The following is a 23,483-nucleotide window of genomic DNA, read 5'->3' as shown; positions in this document are numbered from 1 at the left end:
GTCCTCAGACCAGCGCGGCTACAACCCACACCCCTGTCACATGGAAGAAATCAAACTTCTGACATTATCATCAGGAGTAACAATAGGGCGTGCTGCAAGAAATGCCAGCAGAGAGCGGAGATCCCGTTTACCTAATGCTGCACAAACTTTGCCATAAATAGCCCACTGTCAAAATGCAGAAGACAAACACCGAATCGAGGAGGAAGGGAGACAACCCAGAAACTGAGATACTCAGCAAACACCATATTAGTTCCACAATTTGGTTTTATTTTTGTGCGGGGGCTTGCTCATTTGAAATCATCGTAATCAAAGATCAAGAGCAGCTCTTCCGGCGGCATCCGAAGCTGCAAAAGTTTTCCTGGAGGGAGGAATATTAAAACGGGAGTTTTCATAGGGAGACCAAAGCTGAAAAGCAGCTGGGTACAAGGCAATATAATCCTTTTTAACAGCCCTAGTGCCACCCTGTGGTGCTGATATACATGGACAGCCACAAGCCGGTGGGAATCGGCCCCTCTAACAGTTCCCGGTAGGAACCTGAAGCTTCTCAAACAGGTGACGCCGTTTCTGTCGTATCTCTGAAGAAAGGAAAGTGATGCAGATTATGAATTGAAATACTCCAACTGCAATGGGTGCCACAGAGAGGAAAACTGTGCCGGTAGCTTGGCGCTTTTTTCAAACCTATGTTAAGCACGTGAAAGGCATCGCGCCGCCTCTGTGATCGTGTGAACTTGATGTTTTAATATGACGTCCTTGAATCCCACGCAGCGCCGCTTCGGGACCACCACATTGGGCTGCCGCAGATGCTCTGGACCGCTCGTCGGATACATCGGGGCGCTTTCTTTGGGCTGCGCCACGTGTTTGGTGAAAGCGGGACGGGAACCAGCTGCGAAGTTGCCGCCCATTTCCAAGCATGAACTCTCCAGCTGGTTGGCTCTTCACGTTGCTGCACGGACCTGTTTATGGTGCAGTCATTATTTTGCACGTGGGGCCGGTTTACACCGATTGCATGATACAAGTCATGTGTGGCAGGGGCCTTTAGCAGCCTTGCGCTAAACCAGCGCTGGCAGGACGTGTCAGCGTGTCAGTGGCCTGGGACCGGCGTCCTCTTGCGACAGCGACAGGGCAGCCCCTGCCAGGGCCGAGGCACTGCCCAGACTAACTACGGGGAGAGGTGTGGGGGGGAGGCAGCTTTGGGGGGCTGGGCTGACCGACATCATCAGGTGTTAGTGCATCCCTTTTTTTTTTTTTTTTGGCAAAAAAGATAATTTCTAATTATTTATTTCTGTATCATTTCTGAAGCCCCCTCTTGGTGCCCCCACACCACGATGTCATCATGTGCTATTGCATCCCTTTTTGGGGGAAAAATATTTATTTCTATATTATTTCTGAAACCTCCTCCCAGTGCCCCCACACCATGATGTCATCAGGCGTTATTGCATCCCTTTTTTTTCCAAAAATATTTATTTCTATGTTATTTCTGAAACCTCCCTCTGCGCCCCCACACCATGATGTCATCAGGAGCTATTGCATCCTCCTTTTTTTTTTCTTTTTGCAAAAATATTTATTTCTCTAGATTTATTTCTATATAATTTCTGAAACCCCCTCTCAGCGCCCCCTCACCATATGCAATAAATATAAATAGATATTTATTTCTCTATATAGCAATATATAGCTATATTATATCAATAGAAATAAATAGCTATTTCTATATATGGAAATACATGTTCCTACACAGGAATACATCGAAATAAATAGCTATTTATTCCGATAAATAGAAATAGCTATTGATTTCTATACATAGAAATAGGTATTTCTATACATAGCTATAATATATATATTTCTATACATAGAAATAGATATAATGTATATACAGATATATATCTATTTCTATACATAGATATAATATAGATGTAATATATATAGAAATATATATAGATATACACAAAAATAAATATATAGATATATTTCTATACATATAAATATTTACATAGATATATTTCTATACATAGAAATAAATATTTATTTATATAGCTATAATATATATTTCTATATATAGAAATAAATATCTCTATATTTCTCTCTATTTATTCTACGTCTAGAAACAAACACATTGATACTTATGACATCACGCTATGACGTCACGGTGCGGGCGGGGGGGGGGGGAACGGAGACGGGGTTTCAGGGCCAGGCTCCTGCTTCGCTCTTACAGGCTGCCTGGTTGCCATGATAGCGCAGTGGCGCCCTCTGACCCCGGGAGGCCGGAAGTGCCGGTTTACTTCCGGCCCCTCCTTGGCGTGAGGCCGGGACGCTTTTCCCAGGCGGACCGAGGGCTCCTCGCTGCCGCGGTGCACGCCGGGAGAAGATGGACTCGCACGCGCTGTTCCGCCGCCTGGGCGCGGGCGCGCGCTTCGACGTGAAGCGCTTCAGCCGCGACGCGCGGCGCTTCGGGGTGAGGGGGCGGCGGGGAAGGACCCCATCCCCGGCCCCTGTCGGCCGGCCTTCCGGCCACTAACAGCCCTGCCCCTCCCTCCCTCCCTCCCTTCCAGGTGGTGAAAGACCCCGGCCCGAGCTCGGCGCCCCCCGCCAGCCTGGACTTCTTCGGCCCCCACGAGACGGGGCCCCCGAGTGCCCCCGGGACGGACGGCGCCGCAGCCCGGACGCCTGCCGCGGAGCCGCCAGGTTGGCGCGGGAAGCCCGCGGTTGAGTCGGGTGGGCGGGAAGGGGCGCGGGCAGCGGGATGGGGTCAAACTTCCCGTTTGGAGGAAATCCGTAGTTGCTTACGTAGAGTAGCACAAGTGCGATCGGTATTAAAATACGCGGTTTCGGCTCCGATACCGGTCATAGCAGCAACAGTCGGTGCGCTCGGTGAGCGTGGAGGCAGTCTGCACGCTTAAGTAAATTTAGAGGAAATTATCGGATGGTCGGCACTCGTGTAGCAAGTTCCAGTTTTAAACCATCCAAGCTTCAGATTCAATAGTTTATGCATTTGGCATAAAAAGCAGTAAAAAGACACTGAAGAGCTACTGGGTAAGGATGGACCTATATAGTCCGACTCCGTAAATGGCAGTTCTTGTGTCCTTATGTTTTTAGGGCTGGAAAGGAAGAGAACGAGAGAAAGTGAGAGCTCCCGGGGGAAGAAAAAGAAGAAAACTTCAGGTAGGGGAACTTTTCGCTTTGACGTGCCTGGGGATGTGATCTTAAACGTCCAGAACAAGAACAGCAGAGACAGATCTGACACTGTGAGGAAATGCTAGATTTGCCAGTACAAATGCCTAGTGCTTGATTTGGATTTGATTTGCAGTCCTCGGGCTTATGACACAATTGGTTCCCGAAAAATGCATCTGAAGTCGAAATGTCGTAAGTTGGAACTGATTTTCCCATAGGAAATGTTATGAGTGGGGGCTTGGTTCCCGAACCAAGGCCTGGTACCTTATTTGCACCAAAAATAACCCAGAATTTTGTACTCAATCAGTTATAGATGAGTAATATAGCTACGTTAATGTAGTTATATTGTAAATAGCAATCCTGTTGATTTGGGAGGACTTCTTTGAGGTGACTTTGCTGGACTTTTTGAAGGGCTCTTGGCTGGAGTCTTCTCAGGAGGTTTTTCTGGAGTCTTATCTGCTTTCTTAAAGAAAGTGTCCCAGGGAGATGGGCAACGCAGCAAACTTGTTCACTGGTGTGGTGTGGCGTGGCGTCAGATCAAGTGTTGTAAAGTCAAAACTGATGTCAGAAAGTTGAAACAGGGTGTTACTTTATAAACCTTGTAAGTGCGAAATGTAACTCAAAATGTTGTAAGTCAGGGACTGCCTATATGAAAAAAATCCCCAGGACTCGTGCAAAGAGACAAAATATTTACTTACCATGTTATTTGAAAGATGTTCAACAAGTTCTGGTTGTATCGCATTATCCTCACTTTCAGCTGCTGCTTTCCCATAGGTTTTATAAGATTCTGTGGGCAGGGACCTTTGTCATTTTTCATGCCCCTCAAATACCTAGCACTTGCAGAGTTTTATAAATGAATTCTGATAAGAATTAACTTTAATTGTAGGTAACATTGTACTAGCAATCTACAGCAATTGCAAGCTGTTTTTGTTATCACTCTCTTGAATTGAGAATGAGCTCTGCCACGGCCCACTGATGGGTCTTGAGATGACTTAAGAGTCTAGTCCTTGAGCCACAGATCTGTCCACACAAGTTGCAGGCCTTTGTGCAGAGGAGATGGACTGCAGGCTGGTATTCCTCTGCTTTTCCTTCCTCCACTCTCTCTTCTCTGCTTTGAGAGCAGATGCTTTACCTCAAAATGGGCTGCTGCGTGGTTGAGGTTGTGGCGCCATTGGAGTTGCCATTGCAAGCTGTACTACTGGCTAGAGGAAGCTTGACAGTTTCTTTAGCTGGCCTGCTCCAGAGCAAACGAATTTTGACAGGGTACAGAGCTAAGGCTTGGGCATCTGATTCTACCCCAGTTGATTCATCCATGAATTTTCCTTTCATGACACCTGTTTTTTAAAATGCACGTTTCTTGAACCTTTTAGAAACTATTTCTGCATCGGAGCTTCCTGAAAATGATGGGATATTGTGGATGTCCTCGTTGGAAGCAAAGCTTAAAAATGCAAGAGAAACGGGAGAAAAGAAACCCACCGCAGAAAAACTGGAACAGCTCAGACAGGAAAAGGTGAGCTAGATATATTTGCTTGTACTCCAAGAGATATATGTTAATTTGACACAGCTTTCAGGTGAAATGCTCGTGTTTATTTGTGCAGCTTTGGGTTGAAGATTGTATAACGTGAAACAATAATCAGCAAATGGATCTTTCTTCTGCCATATAAAGCAAGTTAAACCTCGTCTCTTATCTTACAAAGGATGCTGGAGTTCTGAATTTAGTGTGCGAGGTACTTCCATTGACTTCAGTGGCATTATTCCTGTATGCTTTATTAACCATATGGATAAATTTTTTCCAGAATTAGGGTTCTTAGGGCATGGACACATGAATGAAATACTGCACCGTAACCTGGGACAGCAGCTCTTTGGTTGAGGGGAAGCTGGTACAAGTGAGCTTTCACGTACCATGGGACAGGAGCATGCACATAGACACTTACTACAGAGCAGCTCCTTTCCTGTAAATCTGTGCTATAGTTTACCTTGCAGTCACTTGTCTATGTGCCCTTACCATTATAAGTAGTGCAGCAGGTGTAAATGAAGAACAACATAAAGCGGTAAGATTTGCAATTATTCTGAAAGGTGCTTTTTTTCTCTCCTGGGAAATGTGTGTAAAAAGCATAGAGGTTTAGCTTTGCTTAAAAAGCACTGGAGGAGGGAGCATGATTTCATGGTTAGAATACAGGGTTAGGACTTGGGTGTCAGACACTGGTTTTTACTGGGTGAGCTTAGACCTGCCATGCTTTCACATGTGTAAAAATAGTATCGCGTAAAGTTAATTGATTTTTTTTTTTTTTTTTTTTCCCCCCCTGATATAAATGTTCCGTCAAAGCATTAGGTGATGACTTTTTTGGCTTTGATAAAAGGCCATGCTCCTGATGTTTTAAATAACACGTATACGTCTTGCCTTCTAGATAAACCATTTCCGAAACAAGCACAAGATTAATGTTCAAGGTACAGATCTTCCTGAACCAATTGCCACATTTGAGCAACTTCAAAAGGAGTATAAAATCCACCCTAAAATAATGCAGAACATTGAATCTGCTGGCTTCCAGGTCCCCACGCCAATTCAGATGCAAGCCATTCCTGTCATGCTTCATGTAAGTCATCTTGTCTTATATGATGCTTTGTGTAATGAAAAATAGTTTGGAATCTCTTCATTTTATAACTTCCTGTTTGCATTCATGCAGCTTTTTGCATTTAAAAAAAGCCTTAATTTAAATGTTCACTGTTGTATATTGATTTTTATACACGTAGGGTCGGGAACTTCTGGCTTCAGCTCCTACTGGATCTGGGAAGACCTTGGCTTTTAGCATTCCTATCTTAACACACCTGAAACAGCCCATGAACAAAGGATTTAGGGCACTGATCATCTCTCCTACTAGAGAACTTGCTAGTCAGGTAGGATTGTTTTTTTAAAGTTGGCATACTTGGAAACACTTGTGTTGTTCTGAGGCAGGAAAACAGGATCTTGGTGGATGTGCTTTTCTATCCTGCCCACTGAGGTGTTTTTCCTGAATAAAGTTTTGAGTTGCCTAGTAGTACTGTGAAATGTAAAGGCATGATTGGATCGGGGAACCACCGGGACTTTACTCCTGAGACTAGTTTAAAATTCAATTTAAACTTCAGCTCAGCAGATGTTAGGACTGCCTGATTTTTTGAGTGGGTTTTTAGTCTGTAAATGCCAAGCTGTGCAAGAGGGCTTGTGGGTTTTTTTGGTTCCTAAAGCTGTCCTTGTGTAGCTACTGCTAGGAACTTTGATTTTGAATTGTTCATGTATTTTAGACGCACAGAGAGCTAGTAAAGTTGTCTGAGGGAACAGGCTTCAGAATACATATGATCCATAAAGCAGCTGAAGCAGCCAAGAAGTTTGGGCCCAAATCATCTCAGAAGTTTGGTAAGCATTCTCACTATTTCAGAGATTCTCTCAAAAACTTGAAACTTTCAAAGCAATTTTTAGAGTGTGTATGAATTTTTAAATGGGCCAATACATTTAGTGTTTGTCACTGAAATCATCTCGCAAAGTCCTGTGGACACTTGTTTCCATGAAATTTAAAAAAAATCCTTAAAACCCAATGGTTGGAAGAGAACAGGCATAACTCATGAAGGCAAATCTTCATCTGCTGTATAAAACAAATGCCACTCAAACACTGGGAAAGCAGCTAGTGTGTAGAGGTCAGAAACATTCCAGATATGCAGCTGATTTGGCTGTATTGCGGCACTTGAAGTGTTGGAATACTGCCATGCATCTGAGATCGGTCATTCAAAGCAAAAAGTGACAACCACTTGCTATTGTACTAACTTTATTAATTAACAGTCTAACTGTTTTTGGAATTTCGATAGACATTAAATATATCTCTCGATCAATACGTAACAGAACAGGTGAGAGCTAATGAATCCTCATAACACCCTTAAATGTAAGGTAAATAACAAAAACACAAAATAGCTAATTTTATAGGTAAGGTCACCAGAAACACAGGGAAATGAAATAACTTGCCCTAGGAACTCTCAGCAAATTGAGGATTAGAGCTCTTGGCTTTAGCGTCTGTGCTCACATCTCTAGATCATATTGGTTATTTATTTAAACCTGGCCTGTTTTTCTGTGTCCCTAATACAGTTTTGCTTTTCCTGTAGATGTGCTAGTGACCACTCCAAATAGACTCATTTATTTACTAAAACAAGATCCTCCGGCAATAGATTTGACCAGGTACTGAGTTTTGCTTATATTCGTGACTCCTCTGCAGTATAGATTTAGTATCTGTTCAGTCCTAAAGCTGCCATGCTCTTATAGGATCTTTCTCCCCTGAAAGTTGCTTTCATTGAACAGAAAATGTTTTGTCTTCTCAGGGTTGAGTGGTTGGTGGTGGACGAGTCGGACAAACTCTTCGAAGATGGGAAGTCAGGGTTCCGTGACCAGCTGGCCTCCATCTTCCTGGCTTGCACATCTCATATCATCAAAAGAGCGATGTTCAGTGCAACTTTTGCACACGATGTAGAGCAGTGGTGTAAACTCAACCTGGATAATGTAATTTTGGTGTCAGTTGGAGCAAGGTGTGTGAGCAGCAACATTTTCTCACTCTTCCACCTACAGGGATTTTCTTTCCCATCTAGTCAACTGTCTGCCTCCATATGGGCAGACACCTACTTACATCTTTCCTTTCTTTAGTTTGGAATCCCTCAGATGTTAATCTGAAGGCCACTTTTTCAGCCATCTGAAGAGCTGGATTTGTGTGGCAGCGTGTTACAGGCATGAGGGTGATTTTTCATAGAGCAGGGGGGAAGTGCCCTTTTATTCTGAGTCTGTTTATTCAGGTGTTACCACATACAGGAGGGTGGACATGCAAAATGAAGAGATTTCACCATGTTTCCCTTTCAGCAGTGAACATTTTTATCTTGAAAAATACTAACCGGCTTGTCGCTGCAACTTGGTTTTGGTTTCAGAAACTCTGCAGCAGAGACAGTGGAACAAGAGCTCTTGTTTGTTGGATCGGAGACAGGAAAGCTGCTGGCAATGCGAGAGCTGGTTAAAAAGGTAGTTCTGAAGTGACTGAGCTTCTCATTCTTGCTTGCTGACTGAGCTGTACGTTCTGCCAGAGGCACATTCTTGCCTGGGTCATGTCTGTCAGGACAAAACCTATTAAGTTTGCTGATATATGAAACATGCTGTGCCTAAGTAAAAGCAAATGTAGCCTGCCAGTGAAAACTGGAAGGCGTTCCCTTTGCATGCGTCTGAGTTAGCCTATCTTGTGTCTGAGCTGGAAAGATAAGGCGGAATTTAGACCATTTACTATGGATAAATTTTACTTCTCAATGTGGTGTTTCTCTCTGCTTCCCAGCGCCACACCGCAATCTACCCTCAAAGTCATGTATTTGATCTGGTGACTTTTCTGCATTTAGTGTCTTGCTTTCTGTGGGTGAAATTCAGTTCTGATGCCTAAATTCTGTGCAACTCCATCCAACTCACTAGAACTGAATTTGCTTAATCCAGGCCCCAAGAGTTTTGTTAGGCAAAAACCGCCCTCTGAAATGTAAAGCATGCAGGCTAATTAAATCCATGGTAGTACTGAAGTGAATTCAGAGAGGAAAACGACTTGAGCCTTACTTACGCTTGTTCTTTTGCAGGGTTTCACGCCTCCCGTACTTGTTTTTGTGCAGTCCATTGAAAGGGCTAAAGAGCTTTTCCATGAGCTTATTTATGAAGGTATCAATGTGGATGTTATCCATGCTGACAAAACACAGCAGCAGGTAGGAAGACAATAATAATATTCCCTGTTTGTGTTTGTTTTTTTTTTCTCAAAAACAACGTAGAAAGTAGTCTTAAAAACTGGACTATCCTTATGCAATTGATGGGAGGGCGGCAAGGGTTTTGCAATATGTGATCTTTGTATGGAAGACCTGAGTTGAGTTTTACTGTTCAGTGTCGCAATGTTTGCTGCTTTCAATGCATAAATGCACTTCTGAGCTCAAGCAGCTTATTACTAGGTCACTTACAAAACATTTATTTTTATTTACCAGAGAGATAACATAGTGCACAGTTTTAGAGCTGGAAAGATTTGGGTGCTTCTATGCACAGCCTTGCTGGCCCGAGGGATTGACTTCAAAGGAGTGAATATGGTCATTAACTATGACTTCCCAACCAGTGCTGTGGAATATATTCACAGGATAGGTAAGTGTTCCCCTCCCCCAAAAACAAAGCAGCGCTTTCGCTCCCTCCCTCCCCTCAATTAGCTTTTGCGTTGGGTGTGCTAAAGCAGAAATTTGGAAGTCAAGACTCCTGGATTAGCTCAGCTCTGATGGGAGGGCGTCTGTGTCTATGTCATTTAACCTCCTTCATGCCTCAGTTCACCTCTGCAAAACTGGGTTGCTTGCCTCATAAAAAATCTCTTAAATAGACTTAATTCTTGTTTGTAAAGTACTTTTAGAGCCTACGTGCTTGCAGGTTCTGTGCAGTAGGGACAGTGTGACTGAGTCTAAACTGCTGGGTCATAATAACAGATCTGTGGTGTGGATTAGTGGAGAATGACCTGAAGTTTCTGGAAAAAGAATAAAAACTTGCAATTTTCTCTGCATGATTGGTCTTCGACAGGTCGGACTGGGAGAGCAGGACATACAGGAAAAGCACTCACTTTCTTTACTGAAGATGACAAACCTTTATTACGAAGGTAAATTTGGAAGATGTCATTGTGATTAATTCTTAAGTTACCCTCCTACATGTTTGAATGGTTAAAACCAGGGGCATCAAACTTACCTGGCTCTGAGTCATGCAGCATGTACCAGACCAGACCACAAGCAGTGCCATGGGCCACGTCTTTAATACCCCTGGTCAAGACAAACTAGTACTGAATTGGAGTGGGGGGGTGCGGAAGCAGGGTGTAGGGGGCTGTGTGTATGGGTGTATGTGGCATTAAATTCTTTACACATGCAGTATTTTCATACCTCTCCCTCCTTAAGTGCAAGGATCAAACGCTGATTGCCATAGTTTTAGAGCTGTCATGCTGGGTCTCAAGCCTAATAATGGCAATACAAGTGACTGGCTTTGCAATGAAATATTGAGTTCACCAGTGAAGTTGGTGAACCTGTGACTTCAGTAAGGACCAAGTCTGCAGTGAACAGTTTCTACACAGTTGGGGTTGCTGTCATCCGGTTCTCTTTAAAGTTTGTGCTTTTTACTGTAAGACACAACTAGCGATGTCTTTTTCAGCACATTTTCTGTATCCTTTAGTTCTCTTGAAACTCCAGCTTGGTAATGTCTTATGGAAAGGTCTTTTGGTACAACTTTCCATTTGGGCTTCTTGTTAATCTGCTTGACTGTTCTCTGTTCTATAATATAATGTTTAGTAGTTTATAATGAACAGAAACTGAGAACAATTACTTTTAGCCCTACCATAGGATTGCTGCTTTCAAGCTTTTTGGGGTTTGCTTTTGGTTTTCTTCCCATGCCAGGTAAGAAATAACCCAGCAGATTCTTTGGAATGATAGTTGGTACCTTCTGTAATTAGTTAGTATCTGCTTGAGTGTTCATTACTGGAACTGATATTTTCTCCCTCTCTTCCAGTGTAGCTAGTGTTATTCAGCGGGCTGGCTGTCCCGTGCCAGACTATATAAAACACTTCCGTAAACTGCAAAGGTAAGGCTTTTGGTTTTGTTTCTTGTTTTACTTTTGGGTCATTTTGCAGTTTGTATGGGGTCTAAAAGCCCACATGACTTAGGTTAAGGGTGGGAGAGTTGCAAGGTATCTGCTAGATGTTCGTTGTCTTGTGCAAATGCCTTTTCTGCTTTTTGAAAGCCATTAGTTATCAAATTGCTGTTTCACATTTTTGTGAAGGGCTGTGCTGGGACTCAGTTCTGTAGTGCAAAGGTGCAGTGAACAGATTTGAACAAAGCACAACGTTAACCCACCTTTTTCACGCAATTTGGATGAAAGAGAGTCCCAAAACTTGGCAAATCAGACTTCTGAAGAGCTTGAATCAAAGACATTCTATTTTTAATTTGAATGATTAAATTGGACCACTGTGACTTGGAAACAGATAGAAACAAAAAACAAAGTGTGTTTGTATGTGGCTCGTTATTTTGAGAATTTTGTTTTCACAAATGGGGGAAAATGTAGCTGCATTTCTAAGAAGAAAAATACATTTACAAGGGTTTTATTAGAACTTATTCGACTAAATCCACACACTTTAGTACTGAAGAAGCCCCCTACCCTTGGGAATCTACTCCTATGCTTCCAATCCTGCTGCAGTCTTCAAGCAGGCAGTGCTCACTGTGTCATTGTAGCACTGATGAGAGAGAGCTGACTGAATTAATACTGAAAATAGGTATCTGCTATATCTATTTCAGATGATGACTTAGCTTGTAACAGATGTTGTTTTATTTTTGCTTTCCTAAATGCCATTCTCAGCAAACAAAAGAAGAAATTTATTAAGAAGCCACTGGAAAGGGAGCACATTCGTACCATGCCTCAGTACTTCTTAGAAAAAGGAAAAAGCAAAAAGTAAGTAGTTTCTCTGAAGAGGGGCTGAGAGATCTGGTTTCGTTTGCCTTCTTGAAGGGCTTGAGCTTGAAAATTAATGTTTTATTGCAATTTCCCGTTGCATGAGTAGTTCATTATATAACTCTAGACTTGGACAGATGTTCTAAATATCCATGAGACGGGTCCAGCTGTGGCACCAGCAGTCCATGCTTCTGTGTGCTGCCCTGCACTGTGTACTTCATAGCTGATCTGGATGAAGCACCTTTAGCTTAATCCTTGTCAGCTGCTAGTTAAGCTGACAATTATGTTGGTGTGAGCATCTGTTCTTTGGGAACTGGCCACCAACCCATTATTCACTTACATACGCTTCAGCTTTCAGTCATAAATTCACTAGATACCTTCATTGCTAATTTGTTAATATTTTTTTTAGGAAAATTATCCAGAAAAATACTAAGGAAAAGAAGAAAGCTAAAGCATCCAAAGAAAATGCTCAATTGCAGACTGCTCCAGAAAGTTGATGGCTTTTGAGTGCTGACAAACAAACTGGACTTGGAACCAAGCTAGACAAATATATTGTATAAATACTTGAAAATGGAAAGTCCAAGATGACAACAAAGGACAAAGGAAGAGAGAGCAAAACTTCCTTTTTCTAACTCTTCCATATAGAGCAGTGGACACTAACATGCAAAAAAAAAAAAAAAGTCACTGTTGAGGGAAAAAAAATCCTACATGTGCTTCTTATAGAAGCTCAAGATCATGCTCTTGCAGTGAGACACCCCAGGCTTCTAAGGAATGGTTCACAAATAGCATCTGTTTTGCTTAAAGTTCAGTATCACTTTTTGGAATAGCTGAGATATACAACTGGCCCATGAGTATCTTCTGAAGTCGGGATGAAAAGTGTTTACATATGCAAGATCTGAGAATGCACAGGTTTTTATTATAGTGCTGAGCTAGTCCAGCTGTTCTTAAAGACTGTTCTATTCCTTTTCTGTGATTTTTTTTTAATTTGTTTTGTTGTTTTTTTTTAAGATCTACCCCTGCAACTAGATTCTTTTTGCTGTATAAATCAATTTGAATAATTAATTCATGACTTCATTTTCAGCAAGAATGGGACATAGAAGTATTTTGGGTTTTTCATATAAAATGCATCAAAAGTTAGTAAAATCTTATTATGGGGTTAAAGGTAAACCTCAAAGCAAAATAAACTGAGGAAAATTCTAAGACCAGAGATTCTTCAGTCTCTTGTATTTCTTGGAGGACTGCTTTCCAGTTGCTGTGTCTATGCTTGTGCTATGCATAAGGAACACATTCCACACTTTTTATTGTTTCTTCACTTCTTAAACCCACTCTGTTTGGACATAGCTTCCTTAACAGATAATTTTAACAATGCAAGGGCAACTTCTCTTCTCCAAGGATAATCTTTTTCTAAGTGGCTGTTCCTGTTGCTTGGTACCCATTTTGAAATGTGTGCTCATTGAGTCCCACTTCCTCAAGACTTGGTTACCTTCAGTCCATTTTGCAAATGGATCCCAGTTTTACATAAATCATTCACTACAGGCTGCTCTCGGTGTTTCTGTTCTGTTGAAGGCTGTAGAGACATTTTCTAAGTTTGCCTTACTTTACAAAAATAAAACTGATCCAGGATCACTTCAGATATCTGATTATTCTTAAGTTATTTGGCAAGGTTGCTTTACTAGGTTTGTGAAAATGATGCATTTAATTAGGATTATGTAGAGAAGTGTCATATTCTGAAATCTTATTAAAATAAGAATTTGTGTATGCAGTTCTCGCTCAAATTGCTCAGTACTATGAGAAAAAATGCATTAGCGTTCCTTCCTGCTACATTTCAAGTCCTTGCTGCAATTGTGGAGAATCTTGAGTTCTCAAACACCAGCTGGAAGACTATAATGGAAACATTTAACAGTTTTAAATGCAGGGCTTACCACTGCTTCCCTCATAGCAATAACAAGCTGTAACTGTCAGTGTGCTAATTAATATGCAGTGTGCTGTATAATAGGCGTGTGACCAGGAGGAAACGATTAGCTCGCCAATTTTAAATTCTTAGCCTTGCAAACTGTGTCAATAAATTAATGTCTGCAAAGAGCAGACTGTACATTAGTTTTTAAGGACTTAGGTGCAAGATCCATCTAGCTGGAGAACTGCCTAGAACTCAGTTGAGCTACTGTAGTAGGAATGTGAGGCCTAACTCGGATTTCTGAAAGCCCAGATAATTAACTGCTATCACTGGACCACTGAGCAACATAAAGCAGCAGTACCCGTCAGAAGGAACCGTTGTATTAAATGCTGCTAGATATCATACAAAACTTCTTAAACTTGGCAGATGGCAAACAGCATATAGAAACTCTCCAGAATGTCCATGTTTCTTAATATGCCTTAGCTGGCTCTTTGCTGGTGTCATTGAGAGAGAGACAAGCTGCTCTGCTGCAGCTGCATCATTAGCTAGCAGCTCACAATCCACCTAATCACAAGGAGTGCTTTTGCATGATGATGATTAGGATTTTGTGGGCTGGCAATTAGTGTAAAGGTGATGCTCTGGTACCTCTGGAAGTGGGATAAATAGCAAATTGGCAGAATCATAAGGGAGATTAATTTTGCAGTCGTATGCTACATTGTATAAGGACTGTTGCTTTTCCTGTTATGGGAGGGGATGGTGTCTAGATTACAGCAGGATCCCAGTTGAACATCCCCTGTAGTAGCTGCAGTTCCTAGAAGCACACAGATAGTCTGGGAAATGGTATAGGTGGTGTCTGGTTAACAAACTTTACCCCTCGTGCTGTCATTTCCTGAAATGAAAAAAGATTCCCCATGTTTTTAACTAATAAAGTTGTGTCCTAGAGCTTCAAGCAACCAAGAGAACAGCTAGCCTTGATATGGCTACCAGGATATAAAACATTTCCCTTTATGTGTTGCCATTTGAAATCTAGATGGGATCAAAAGTGGTTCTTTCTGGTCTACTTAGTAAGCTCACAGTTGCAACCAGTTCTTAGTTGGACAGCTGTATACATCGCCAAAAAACCTCAAACCTGTAACTGCTTTTCTCCCAACAGAGGTTGAGGATTGTACTGGCTACTACTACCAAACTGGTTTCTCCAGATCAGAGATGAAAGAAAGATATTTGTTTTCCCACATGAAAGGAGCGTTCGTTTCGCTGATGCGAAGAGGACAGGACTCCGAATGGAAACAAGCTTTATCTCAAGCTTTTGCTTATAGCTTTAGGCTTCTGACATCTGCAATACTGTACTTTTAAAATAAGTTGTAGATCTCTGGAGGAAATGTGGTACTTGAAAGGTCGGACTCAATAAATGTCAAAGGATTAACATGAAGGAGCCACGAAGAAAAAAACTATGAAACTAGCAACGTGTTCAAGTCTCTGATGGAGCAAAATGATTGTTTTTGGAGCTTAGAATAAATGTCTGATAGTGTGAATGGAAAGTTTTATTTGAATGCCTTTTTCAGAGTCTCTTAGGAACTGTTCAATAGGCAGAGTACAGTAATAAGTAACTGTTGCAACAAATTTCCATTTTTTCCATCTTGCAGCGCTGATGCTGTACTAAACTAGGGCCGTAGGTTTGCCCTAGAAAGCACGCAGGTATTTTAGACAGATTGCTTCAATTTGGTGCTTTCCCGAGACCCTTGGGAAATTTTGTTGGCTTGCACTATAACAAACCAAATGACAATCTACTTTCTCAACATAGGTTTTTTTTCTTCACTCATTGTTCTTAGAGGACCTGAGAACCTGAGGAAAAGTGAGATATCTATATCCTTTATTTATTTATTTTTTTAGAGGATTTTTGCCTAAATGCAAGTTAATATTTTTCAAGTGTGAGAATATGTGTTAAAAAATGTAGTTAAGTAGCCAAGATTTTATGGTAAGAGACGTCCTCTTTAGCATATTTATTCCAAAAGTAGTACACCAGACTGTTTACTGAATGCTGTGATGAATCACAGAAAGCTTGAAAAAGGCTTTTGGTTCTTACTCTTGTATGTCTCTGCCACCTGTGGCATAGGATTTCAAAGCACTTTACATATGCTAGTTTTAACAGCTATAGAGAATAGGCAGGCATGGACTTTTTATAGGATAAACTGAAGTAGTTGGGACTGTAACATGGTTATAATTCAGTGAAACAGAACCCAGCTCTTCTGCATCCTTTTGAATTTCCCACTCTCCTATTCTAATGAAGATTGCTTGTTCCATATTTAACATTTTTTAAATACAATTTGCTATTTGTAAACCCCTACATCTGCTGGTCTCCATTTTAAATCAAGGGGTAGGACCAGCAATCTGTAAACTGACATCACGTCAGATACTGTTATCTGTATGCGTCGGACAGCTTGAATGTATGAAACAGAGTGAGAAGCATGATTTGATAGTCAACCTTTGCCCTTTCTTCTAAAAGGCTTTGACTAATTGTTATACTCAATTCCAAGAGGGCCATGCTCACAAAGGTTAGTGTGGGCAAATGTCCAGTGTATAACTTTACCAGGGCGTCGTGTTATTAACCTCTAGAATATATGGTTAGTCCCATCTTGTGCCTACGCCTCTAGGCTTTGCAAATGTATATCTGAAACCTGACCTGCACCAGCTCCTACCATCCCAACATCAGCTGTTTAGAGCAACACTTAACAGTTGCGCTTTACAGCCCTAATCCTGAACCACTCTAGCACACCTAACGTTATAATGGCTGTAACTTTAGTCTATGAATATTTGAGTCTGTGCCCACATTAATGGGTCATAGACTACCTATCCTCCCCGTAAATTGTGTATGTTTGATCATCTGTAATATACAAATATATTTTAAAATATAGTTCATTTTATATGGCCATTCTTAGATTCATCACGAGCTGTAAAAAGTTATGCTCGGGTTTCTGTTCGGTATATGCATGCTTCTGACCAAGTTGGCATGGTGGCTTCCATACAGCGTATGAACAAGGGAAAAACTCAATTATGGATGAGTGCCAAGGGTTTGGAGTAGGTGTCTTAGTTCAGATTATAGAAACGTGGACATAGGCCTCCAATGCTTTGACCTAACTTTATACATACACACACAACTGTTTCATATAAGACACTACACACCTCTCCCCTGTTCTAAATGAAAAATATATTTCTAGGTATTATGAGTAGATCACAGTGATCTACAGTTTTGGGGCTAGGGGGTGTCTTCCTTCTGCCACGTGGTCCCTCTCCACTTCAGGGGTATTATCCACGTCAGGGCAGCCGTGGGGGAATCAACCGTGAGCAGCCAGGTTGGCAGTGCCCTGTGCAAGATCTGAAGTCTGAACTAGTCAGAGCTGCTCCGGAAACATCTCTTTTTTCATAGGAGTAGCATTGCTGATGTACTATGAATCCCAGTAGGCTGCAGCTTGGGTTTCCATTCAATGCCGACAGAATATGGTTTTCATGCTTGTACATGTGTATATGTCATATTTGGGAGGTAAATCAGACACTTTCTTAGGCCGTGGTTAAATCAGGCACCTCTCTTCCTAGCCAGCCCTCCCCTGTGGTTTATGTGGAGTCATGGTGGTACACAGCCATGGTGGTAGAGGCTTGGCTGGTGGGAGTGCTCCTGGTTTCCACACAGTGATGGATGCTGCAATGCTGTCTGTGGGTCTTGTGAAAGACCAAACGGGGACGCTTTCACCTGGCGATCCTCAACTGGGGTGCCACGAGACCCTCCCGGGGGGGGCTACAAAAAGCCCTCTCGGTTGGGTTTTTTGCGGGCCTCTCAGCTAGACCTTTGGAAGACTTCTTGGGTCCTGACGACCACGTCTTGAGTCGAAACGTCGTAACTCGGAACCGATTTCCCCATAGGAAACAACGTTATAAATGGGGGATCGGTTCCCGATACCCAATTTTCACCAAAAATAACCCAGCGTTTTGTAACTCAATTGATTACAGATGAGCAATACAGCTACATTAACATATTTATATTGTAAAATATTGATTTGGAAGGGCTTCTTTGAGGTGACTTTGCCGGACTTTTTGACGGCCTCTCTGTTGGGCCTTTTGAAGACTTCTTGGTTGGGCTTTTTGAAGGCCTCTCGGACCTTTTGAAGGCCTCTCGGTTGGCCGTTTTGAGGACTTCTCGGACCTTTTGAAGACCTCTCGGTTGGCCGTTTTGAAGACTTCTCGGACCTTTTGAAGACCTCTCGGTTGGCCGTTTTGAAGACTTCTCGGACCTTTTGAAGGCCTCTCGGTTGGCCGTTTTGAAGACTTCTCGGACCTTTTGAAGGCCTCTTGATTGGGCCTTTTGAAGACTTCTTGGTTGGCCGTTCTGAAGGCCTCTTGGACCTTTAGAAGGCCTCTCGGTTGGCCCTTTTGAAGACTTCTCGGACCTTTGGAAGGCCTGTTGGGTTTCCTGCAGGCCTCTTGTCCGGCCCCTTCCCAGGTGTCTGGTCTGTGGGTCCCATCCCTTCTCCTTCAGGAAAGCGTGGGGGAAGTTGGGAGGGGCGCTCTGGCACCGAGTGGCGGTGGCCAGGTGGGGGCGCTGTGGGGCGGGGCCCGTGCGCATGCGCGTGGGCGGGGCGGGGCGGTGGCCGGGCGGAGGCCCCGCCCCGCGGGAGGCGGCGCCGGATGAGGCGGCGGCGCGGCGCTGACAGGCGCTGCGGGGCGGCGCGAGCGGGCAAGATGGCGCTGCGGCCCGGGCCCGGCTCGGGGGGCGCTGCCGCCGGCGGGGCCGGGGCTGGGGCCGGGAACGCGGCCGCCGCCAGGTAGGCGCACACCGCGTCCGCTGAGGGGAAGAGGGAGGCGGGCAGCCCTCGGCTCCCCTCGCCTGGGCGGCGGGGAGAGCCGGGGCTCGCGGCGGGGCAGCGGATGCTTCCCCTCAGGCCCCGGCTGCGAGTTGCCGGAGCGCTCCCTTGACAGGCCTGGGTGCCGGCGTGAATCCCCAGGAAGGCCTGGGTGCGTCCCTGGAAAGCCCAGTGCGCGCTCCCGGCAAGGCCGAGAGACCGCGGCAGGTGTCCCCTCATCCCACTGGGTCCCCGCGTCTCATCCCATTTTAACATCCCGACGGCGGGGAATCCTCGGGGTCTCGCGGCCTCCGGCTCCGGTCGAGCCGCGTGCCCCGGCGCGGTCGAGGACGTGGAGGCGGTCATTTGGGCGCGGGGGGACTTCAGGATAATTAATGTATGTCTGTCCGTCTGTCTGTCTGTCTGTCTGTCTGTCTGTCGGCGCCATGTCGCGGCGGCGAGGACGCTCCGTGGCGGGGATTTGCCGCTGAGCGGTGCGGTCTGGCAGTCGCGCTCCTACGGTCAAAGTCGGCGATTTGCTGAGAAACTCGCGTAGGATAGCGTTGGTTTTCACCCGCCCGGCGTGCATGGCGGCGGCGGCGGCGGCTCTTCTTTGCGCGTGCGATTGCTAGCATGCCCGGCGTCCCGCTGCTCGGGAGAGAATAAGCACGTTGAATATCGGCGTCGCGTCCTCGGCAGCACGAGCGGCCGGCGATATGGACGAGGCGGATGGATGTCGGTGTAGAAATATCTACAAATAAATGACGTTTTCTTTTGTAGAACAAGGGGAAATACAACGCTCTTCTGCGATGATCGTATATAAAGCGGAGCTGCGGGCCGTTATATTGCGTCGATCGCACGTGCTGCTTTTAGACGTTGATTTTCCGCTACTTTTAACTCCCCTTTAGTCTTAAGCCCGCACAGCGGGCGTTGCAGACTACTAATTACAGCACGCAACTCCTGGAAATTAGGCAGCTCCATATTTTACCTGGTTTTCCCGTGTTACAAAGTACCTGGTTTGTTCAGCACGTAATTCTCTTGTCAGCTGAAAAAGTTGTGTTATCGGGTATAACATCTTATTTAGGAATCGGCTCCGTTCGCATCAGTAAATTGTCATTTGTTTTTATAAATGAATTCTAGTACAGTTAATTGCAGGGGTTTAGGTTGTAGCTGTGTTGGTCTAAGGATATAGGCAGACAAGGTTCCTTGGGTGAATTTGATATCTTTTATTAGACCAACAGTTAATTATTGCTGTTAAAAAAAATTGTGCCCACTGTTGAGGAAGAAAATTGAGTTCTTTTGATAAAAGGGAATAACTCTGAATCTGCTTTTAATTGGATGTGTATACCCATTTTTTTTCTCCTCTGTGTTTGTACGTCATTGAAAAGACGCTTATTTTTTTCTGTCCCAGAATTCCTGATGTAGTTTTCGGTTTCTTGTACAGCCTAGAAGTAGACAAACGCATGCTAAATCTTTGACTCTACAAGGTGCACAGTGCAGCCTAAACACACAGAGAGAATATTTTATTAGAGAAACCAACTTTGTCACACTTAACCAGCTCTTACAGTTGGCTTCTAATTAGCTTCAGTTTTTTAGGATGCTTATAAATAAATCACCACTTCTCTAGAAAGGAATGAATATTTAATCAATTGTTCTTTATTTGCTTCCAGCATGCAATGGTACCTCTCTGCGCTTGTTCAGATTACATTACATTTCAGTGAAACTAGAAGAGATCCTTATTTCTGTCACCAGAATTTCTGCCAAGAAGAAACAGGAAGTCATTTAAAATAACTGAGGACACTTTGATAGAAGCACTCCCTGTCCAAATAAAAAGAGAGCTGAAAATGCTTTTTTCCCCTCAAATAAAATTTTCTCTCATTATTCATAAAGTAACATATGTTCGCTTGTAAGGATGAGGCTTGTAAATGCTGCAGGTTTCAAGTGAATAATTTGTTTGGAGCAAGGTGCTAGTTGCCAGTCTGATTGTTCTTACAGAAATGCACATAATGGAACTACTTTTAGTCGCATACGTTTTATATATTCTGGGAAGAAGTGCTGTTTTGGCAACCTTTGGGACAGAAATCCTCTACCTATAGCAGGGGTGTAAAAGATACGGCCTGTGCACTGGTTCCAGCCTGCGGAGCCCAGTCATTTGGCTTGCAGTGCTGTCTGGGTCTTGTCTCGGCACCATGCACACAGCACGTGCTGGCCCAGGCCCAGTACAGTGCATGTGGTTGGAGCTGGCACAGGGTCAGTCTGGGGCACCCCCTGCATGCAGTGCCCATGCTGGACTGGACCCTCATACTAAATCTAGTCCAGATTGGACCCACAGACTGGCAAAACTTGCTGGATTGAGTGCACATGGCTGGTCTGGCATTGGCGCCACATGTAGCGCACACTCCAGACTGGCCCTATATGCGGTGTGTAATGTGAGTCCTAGAATAGCCCTGTGTGTTGCATGCTTCACTGGGCCAGTGCAGGTTGGATGTGGTGCATAGGGGTAGAGCTGGCACGTGTGCCCTCCCACGGGATGAGTTTGACACCCCTGATCTGTAGGTGGAATCCAGTTAATTCACTCTGTCCTGTCAATACGCCTCAAACATAGTGCAGAAGGAACCCTCTCTTGCAGCAAAAGAGGAATTAAATCATTTGGCCCTTCTGCTTAATCTTTAGACGAGATTGCCTGTTTAAAGCAGGGCTGTATGTGTTGTCAGTATCCATCTGTTGAGGCCTGGACTGAAGCTACCAAAGTTGTTTCATGTGCACTGGCCTACTCAAATAAACCGATAAGCTTTTGGGCACAGGAGATCGGGGCTGGATTCCCTTTGAACAGTCCAGTCCCAATGCATATTTCTACGTTAGGTAGATTGTATCTTTGAAACAGACCCTCAGCAGGACTGTGGGAGATGTGTCGGGTAACAGAAAACCTGCAGACTGGTACTGAAGTAAACTGGTAATGTCTGTTTTGGGTAGGATGCAGGTATGCATTTCAGATTTGTGAAAGGTGAAGGCAAATTGTAACTTGATGGTTAGGCAGAACAAAGATTGGAGGGGCTAAGTGGATCCTGGGTTCAAATCAGAAAGGAGGTTGTCTGGAGGAAAACATGCAGTGTTTATCTGGGATTGAATTCTTCACTTATACACACAGGCTGCATAGTAAGAGGACTGGGTACAGCCATGAATCCAGCTTCCTTAGGTTCTCATAGGAGAATGGTTTTCTGATCAGTGCAGGTTTCTTTGCATGAGAAGGAGTTCATTCTCATGCCATTTTTCTCTTTGCTTTGTTTTTTTAGTTTGTCAGGTGACCTCTTGCTCACCCTGTCTCGAGTTGAGAGATGTTGAATGTCTACACACTTCTTTGTCTTTGCATAGTGTTTTGATGCAAGAGGTTGATGGAGCACTGAAAGAAATTCTTGGTTGGTAAATTATTGCTGACATCTGTCTGGGAATTGCTTACAAGCAGTATCCCTAAACTAGGTTTTCTTTTTTTCTGTTGGGCAAAGCTAATTTTCTGCTTCAAAGTGGGGATGTTGGTATTATCATTTCAGTTGAATTTTGAATATGTTTTTATCTTGCTGCTTTTGGTGATTTTTGTCCCCATCCCCCATTTATTTTTTTTCTTTTAACTGGATACAATGGAAAATTAAACACAAACTAGTGCATTGTCTATTTCCTCCTGTCTTTTACTACTTCGTATTTAAGAGGAAAAACATAAGGCAAGTGTATAGTATTTCTTGGGTAGTTTCTTTCTCTGCAGAAAAAGTGTTATAAAGTAGTTAATGATTCTGCTGAATCAGATTTATCCAGCAGGGGATGTTTTATTACTTTTACAGTTCTTAAAGGCCTTGCCTGTACCAAGAAATTCGCCCACGGTTGACCCAACACAAAATGATGCTGAAAACATTCCCATTGGTCATGTAGATGCCTCAAAACCATTTTGGTCCTCCTGTGGAGCTATCTTCAGGATTAAGTCAGGAGAATCCTTTCTGACGCCCATCAGTAGCAATTGTCCATGTCGTTGTATAGGAGGAGGCCACCCTGGTTGATTTTAATTTGCTGCAATTTGTATGGACTTTATCAGCCAGGTGAATGGCACAGTTTGTGTTATGTACCACAGCAGGAACTGATGACGTGGCACAGCTTTTGTATTCCTTATATTTGGATAATTGCTCAAATACAGTATTGAATTATGAAGTTGTTGACTCATGCGTGTTCTTTTGGTTTCTTTTCCAGCTTCATGTTCCCTGTAGCAGGCAGCATTGGCCCTCCTCAAGGTATGAATCAACTTCAGATGGTGGACACCTCTGTGCCCTTTTCTGTGCATGAAAGTTAATGTTAAACATCTTTTATCACATGTACAGTAATTTAGTGTTTGCTTTTGAACCATAATATTGTGAAGAATAAGCCTGCCTGCTGGTTACATTTTTCTACCTTTATCCCTGTTCAATAGTACTGCTAAGCTGAATCATATATCTTTGTTTGCAGTTTTCCCATTTAACTTATTGGATTTTATGGGGGCGGGGGATGTTCCAGTAGGTTGGAGCAAGGCTGTGGAGTCCTGAATCTGTCACTGAGTCTGCTTTCTCCTTGTTCTGGATTTAAATATATCAGTTGGTATACCTGTATTGTAGGTGTTGCAAGGGTGTGAGATCCTTGGATAAAAAGCATAACATAAATACAAAATATTAATAAGACACCTAAGACTTGACCTTAATCTGCTTTTGTCTCATTTTTTATTCCATACTACTGTATTTAAATAATTACAAGTGAAGGAGGGCTAGAGAAACTTTTATAAGAAAATTCCATTTGCTAAACACTGATTAACTTCAGAATGGCAAGCTGAAGTTTTACTGGTGTTTCCAGAAGCAGTTGTTCTTGTAAAAGAAAATTATGTACAGTTAATTGTTTTGCAAGAGTGCTGCTAGTGAATGTGTCTAGAATTGGCCCATGTCTGCCAAGATAATGTAATCTCATTTTATAACATCTCCCCGTTAATTCCTTTTGTTTTATTCAATGACTTAATAAGCAGCTGTCTGGCTTGTCTAAATCAACCCGTGATTCAAAGATATTTTGACAAGATAAACTAGTTTTCTGGATTAACTACCCG

The 23,483-nt window shown here is 43.2% G+C and overlaps 2 protein-coding genes across 7 annotated transcripts in view; both read left to right on the top strand.

The window, feature by feature from the left end:
* Positions 1-2,268: 2,268 nt before the first annotated feature.
* On the top strand, positions 2,269-13,281 carry DDX52 (DExD-box helicase 52). Its single transcript, XM_014608152.3, has 16 exons — positions 2,269-2,449; positions 2,547-2,679; positions 3,091-3,156; positions 4,536-4,675; positions 5,574-5,759; positions 5,917-6,060; positions 6,445-6,556; positions 7,294-7,366; positions 7,507-7,710; positions 8,101-8,191; positions 8,782-8,904; positions 9,175-9,325; positions 9,746-9,821; positions 10,715-10,786; positions 11,558-11,650; positions 12,060-13,281. Exons 1-16 carry the CDS (start codon positions 2,363-2,365, stop codon positions 12,145-12,147), a joined length of 1,839 nt encoding a protein of 612 aa, XP_014463638.2. The 5' UTR covers positions 2,269-2,362; the 3' UTR covers positions 12,148-13,281.
* Positions 13,282-18,253: 4,972 nt separating this feature from the next.
* Positions 18,254-23,483, top strand: part of SYNRG (synergin gamma) — a 51,847-nt gene continuing 46,617 nt past the window's right edge. For all 6 annotated transcript variants that reach the window (XM_019493446.2, XM_014608093.3, XM_014608091.3 and 3 more), the window contains exons 1-2: positions 18,254-18,358; positions 22,610-22,650. In XM_019493446.2, the coding sequence (XP_019348991.2) occupies positions 18,276-18,358; positions 22,610-22,650 (124 nt within the window). In that variant the 5' untranslated portion in view covers positions 18,254-18,275. The remainder of the gene's footprint in view (positions 18,359-22,609; positions 22,651-23,483) is intronic.

Source organism: Alligator mississippiensis, chromosome 14 (genome assembly GCF_030867095.1).
Source record: "Alligator mississippiensis isolate rAllMis1 chromosome 14, rAllMis1, whole genome shotgun sequence".
Lineage (NCBI taxonomy): Eukaryota > Metazoa > Chordata > Crocodylia > Alligatoridae > Alligator > Alligator mississippiensis.
The sequence above is the reverse complement of the archived record's forward strand: the minus strand, read 5'-3'. Positions and strand labels throughout refer to the sequence as shown.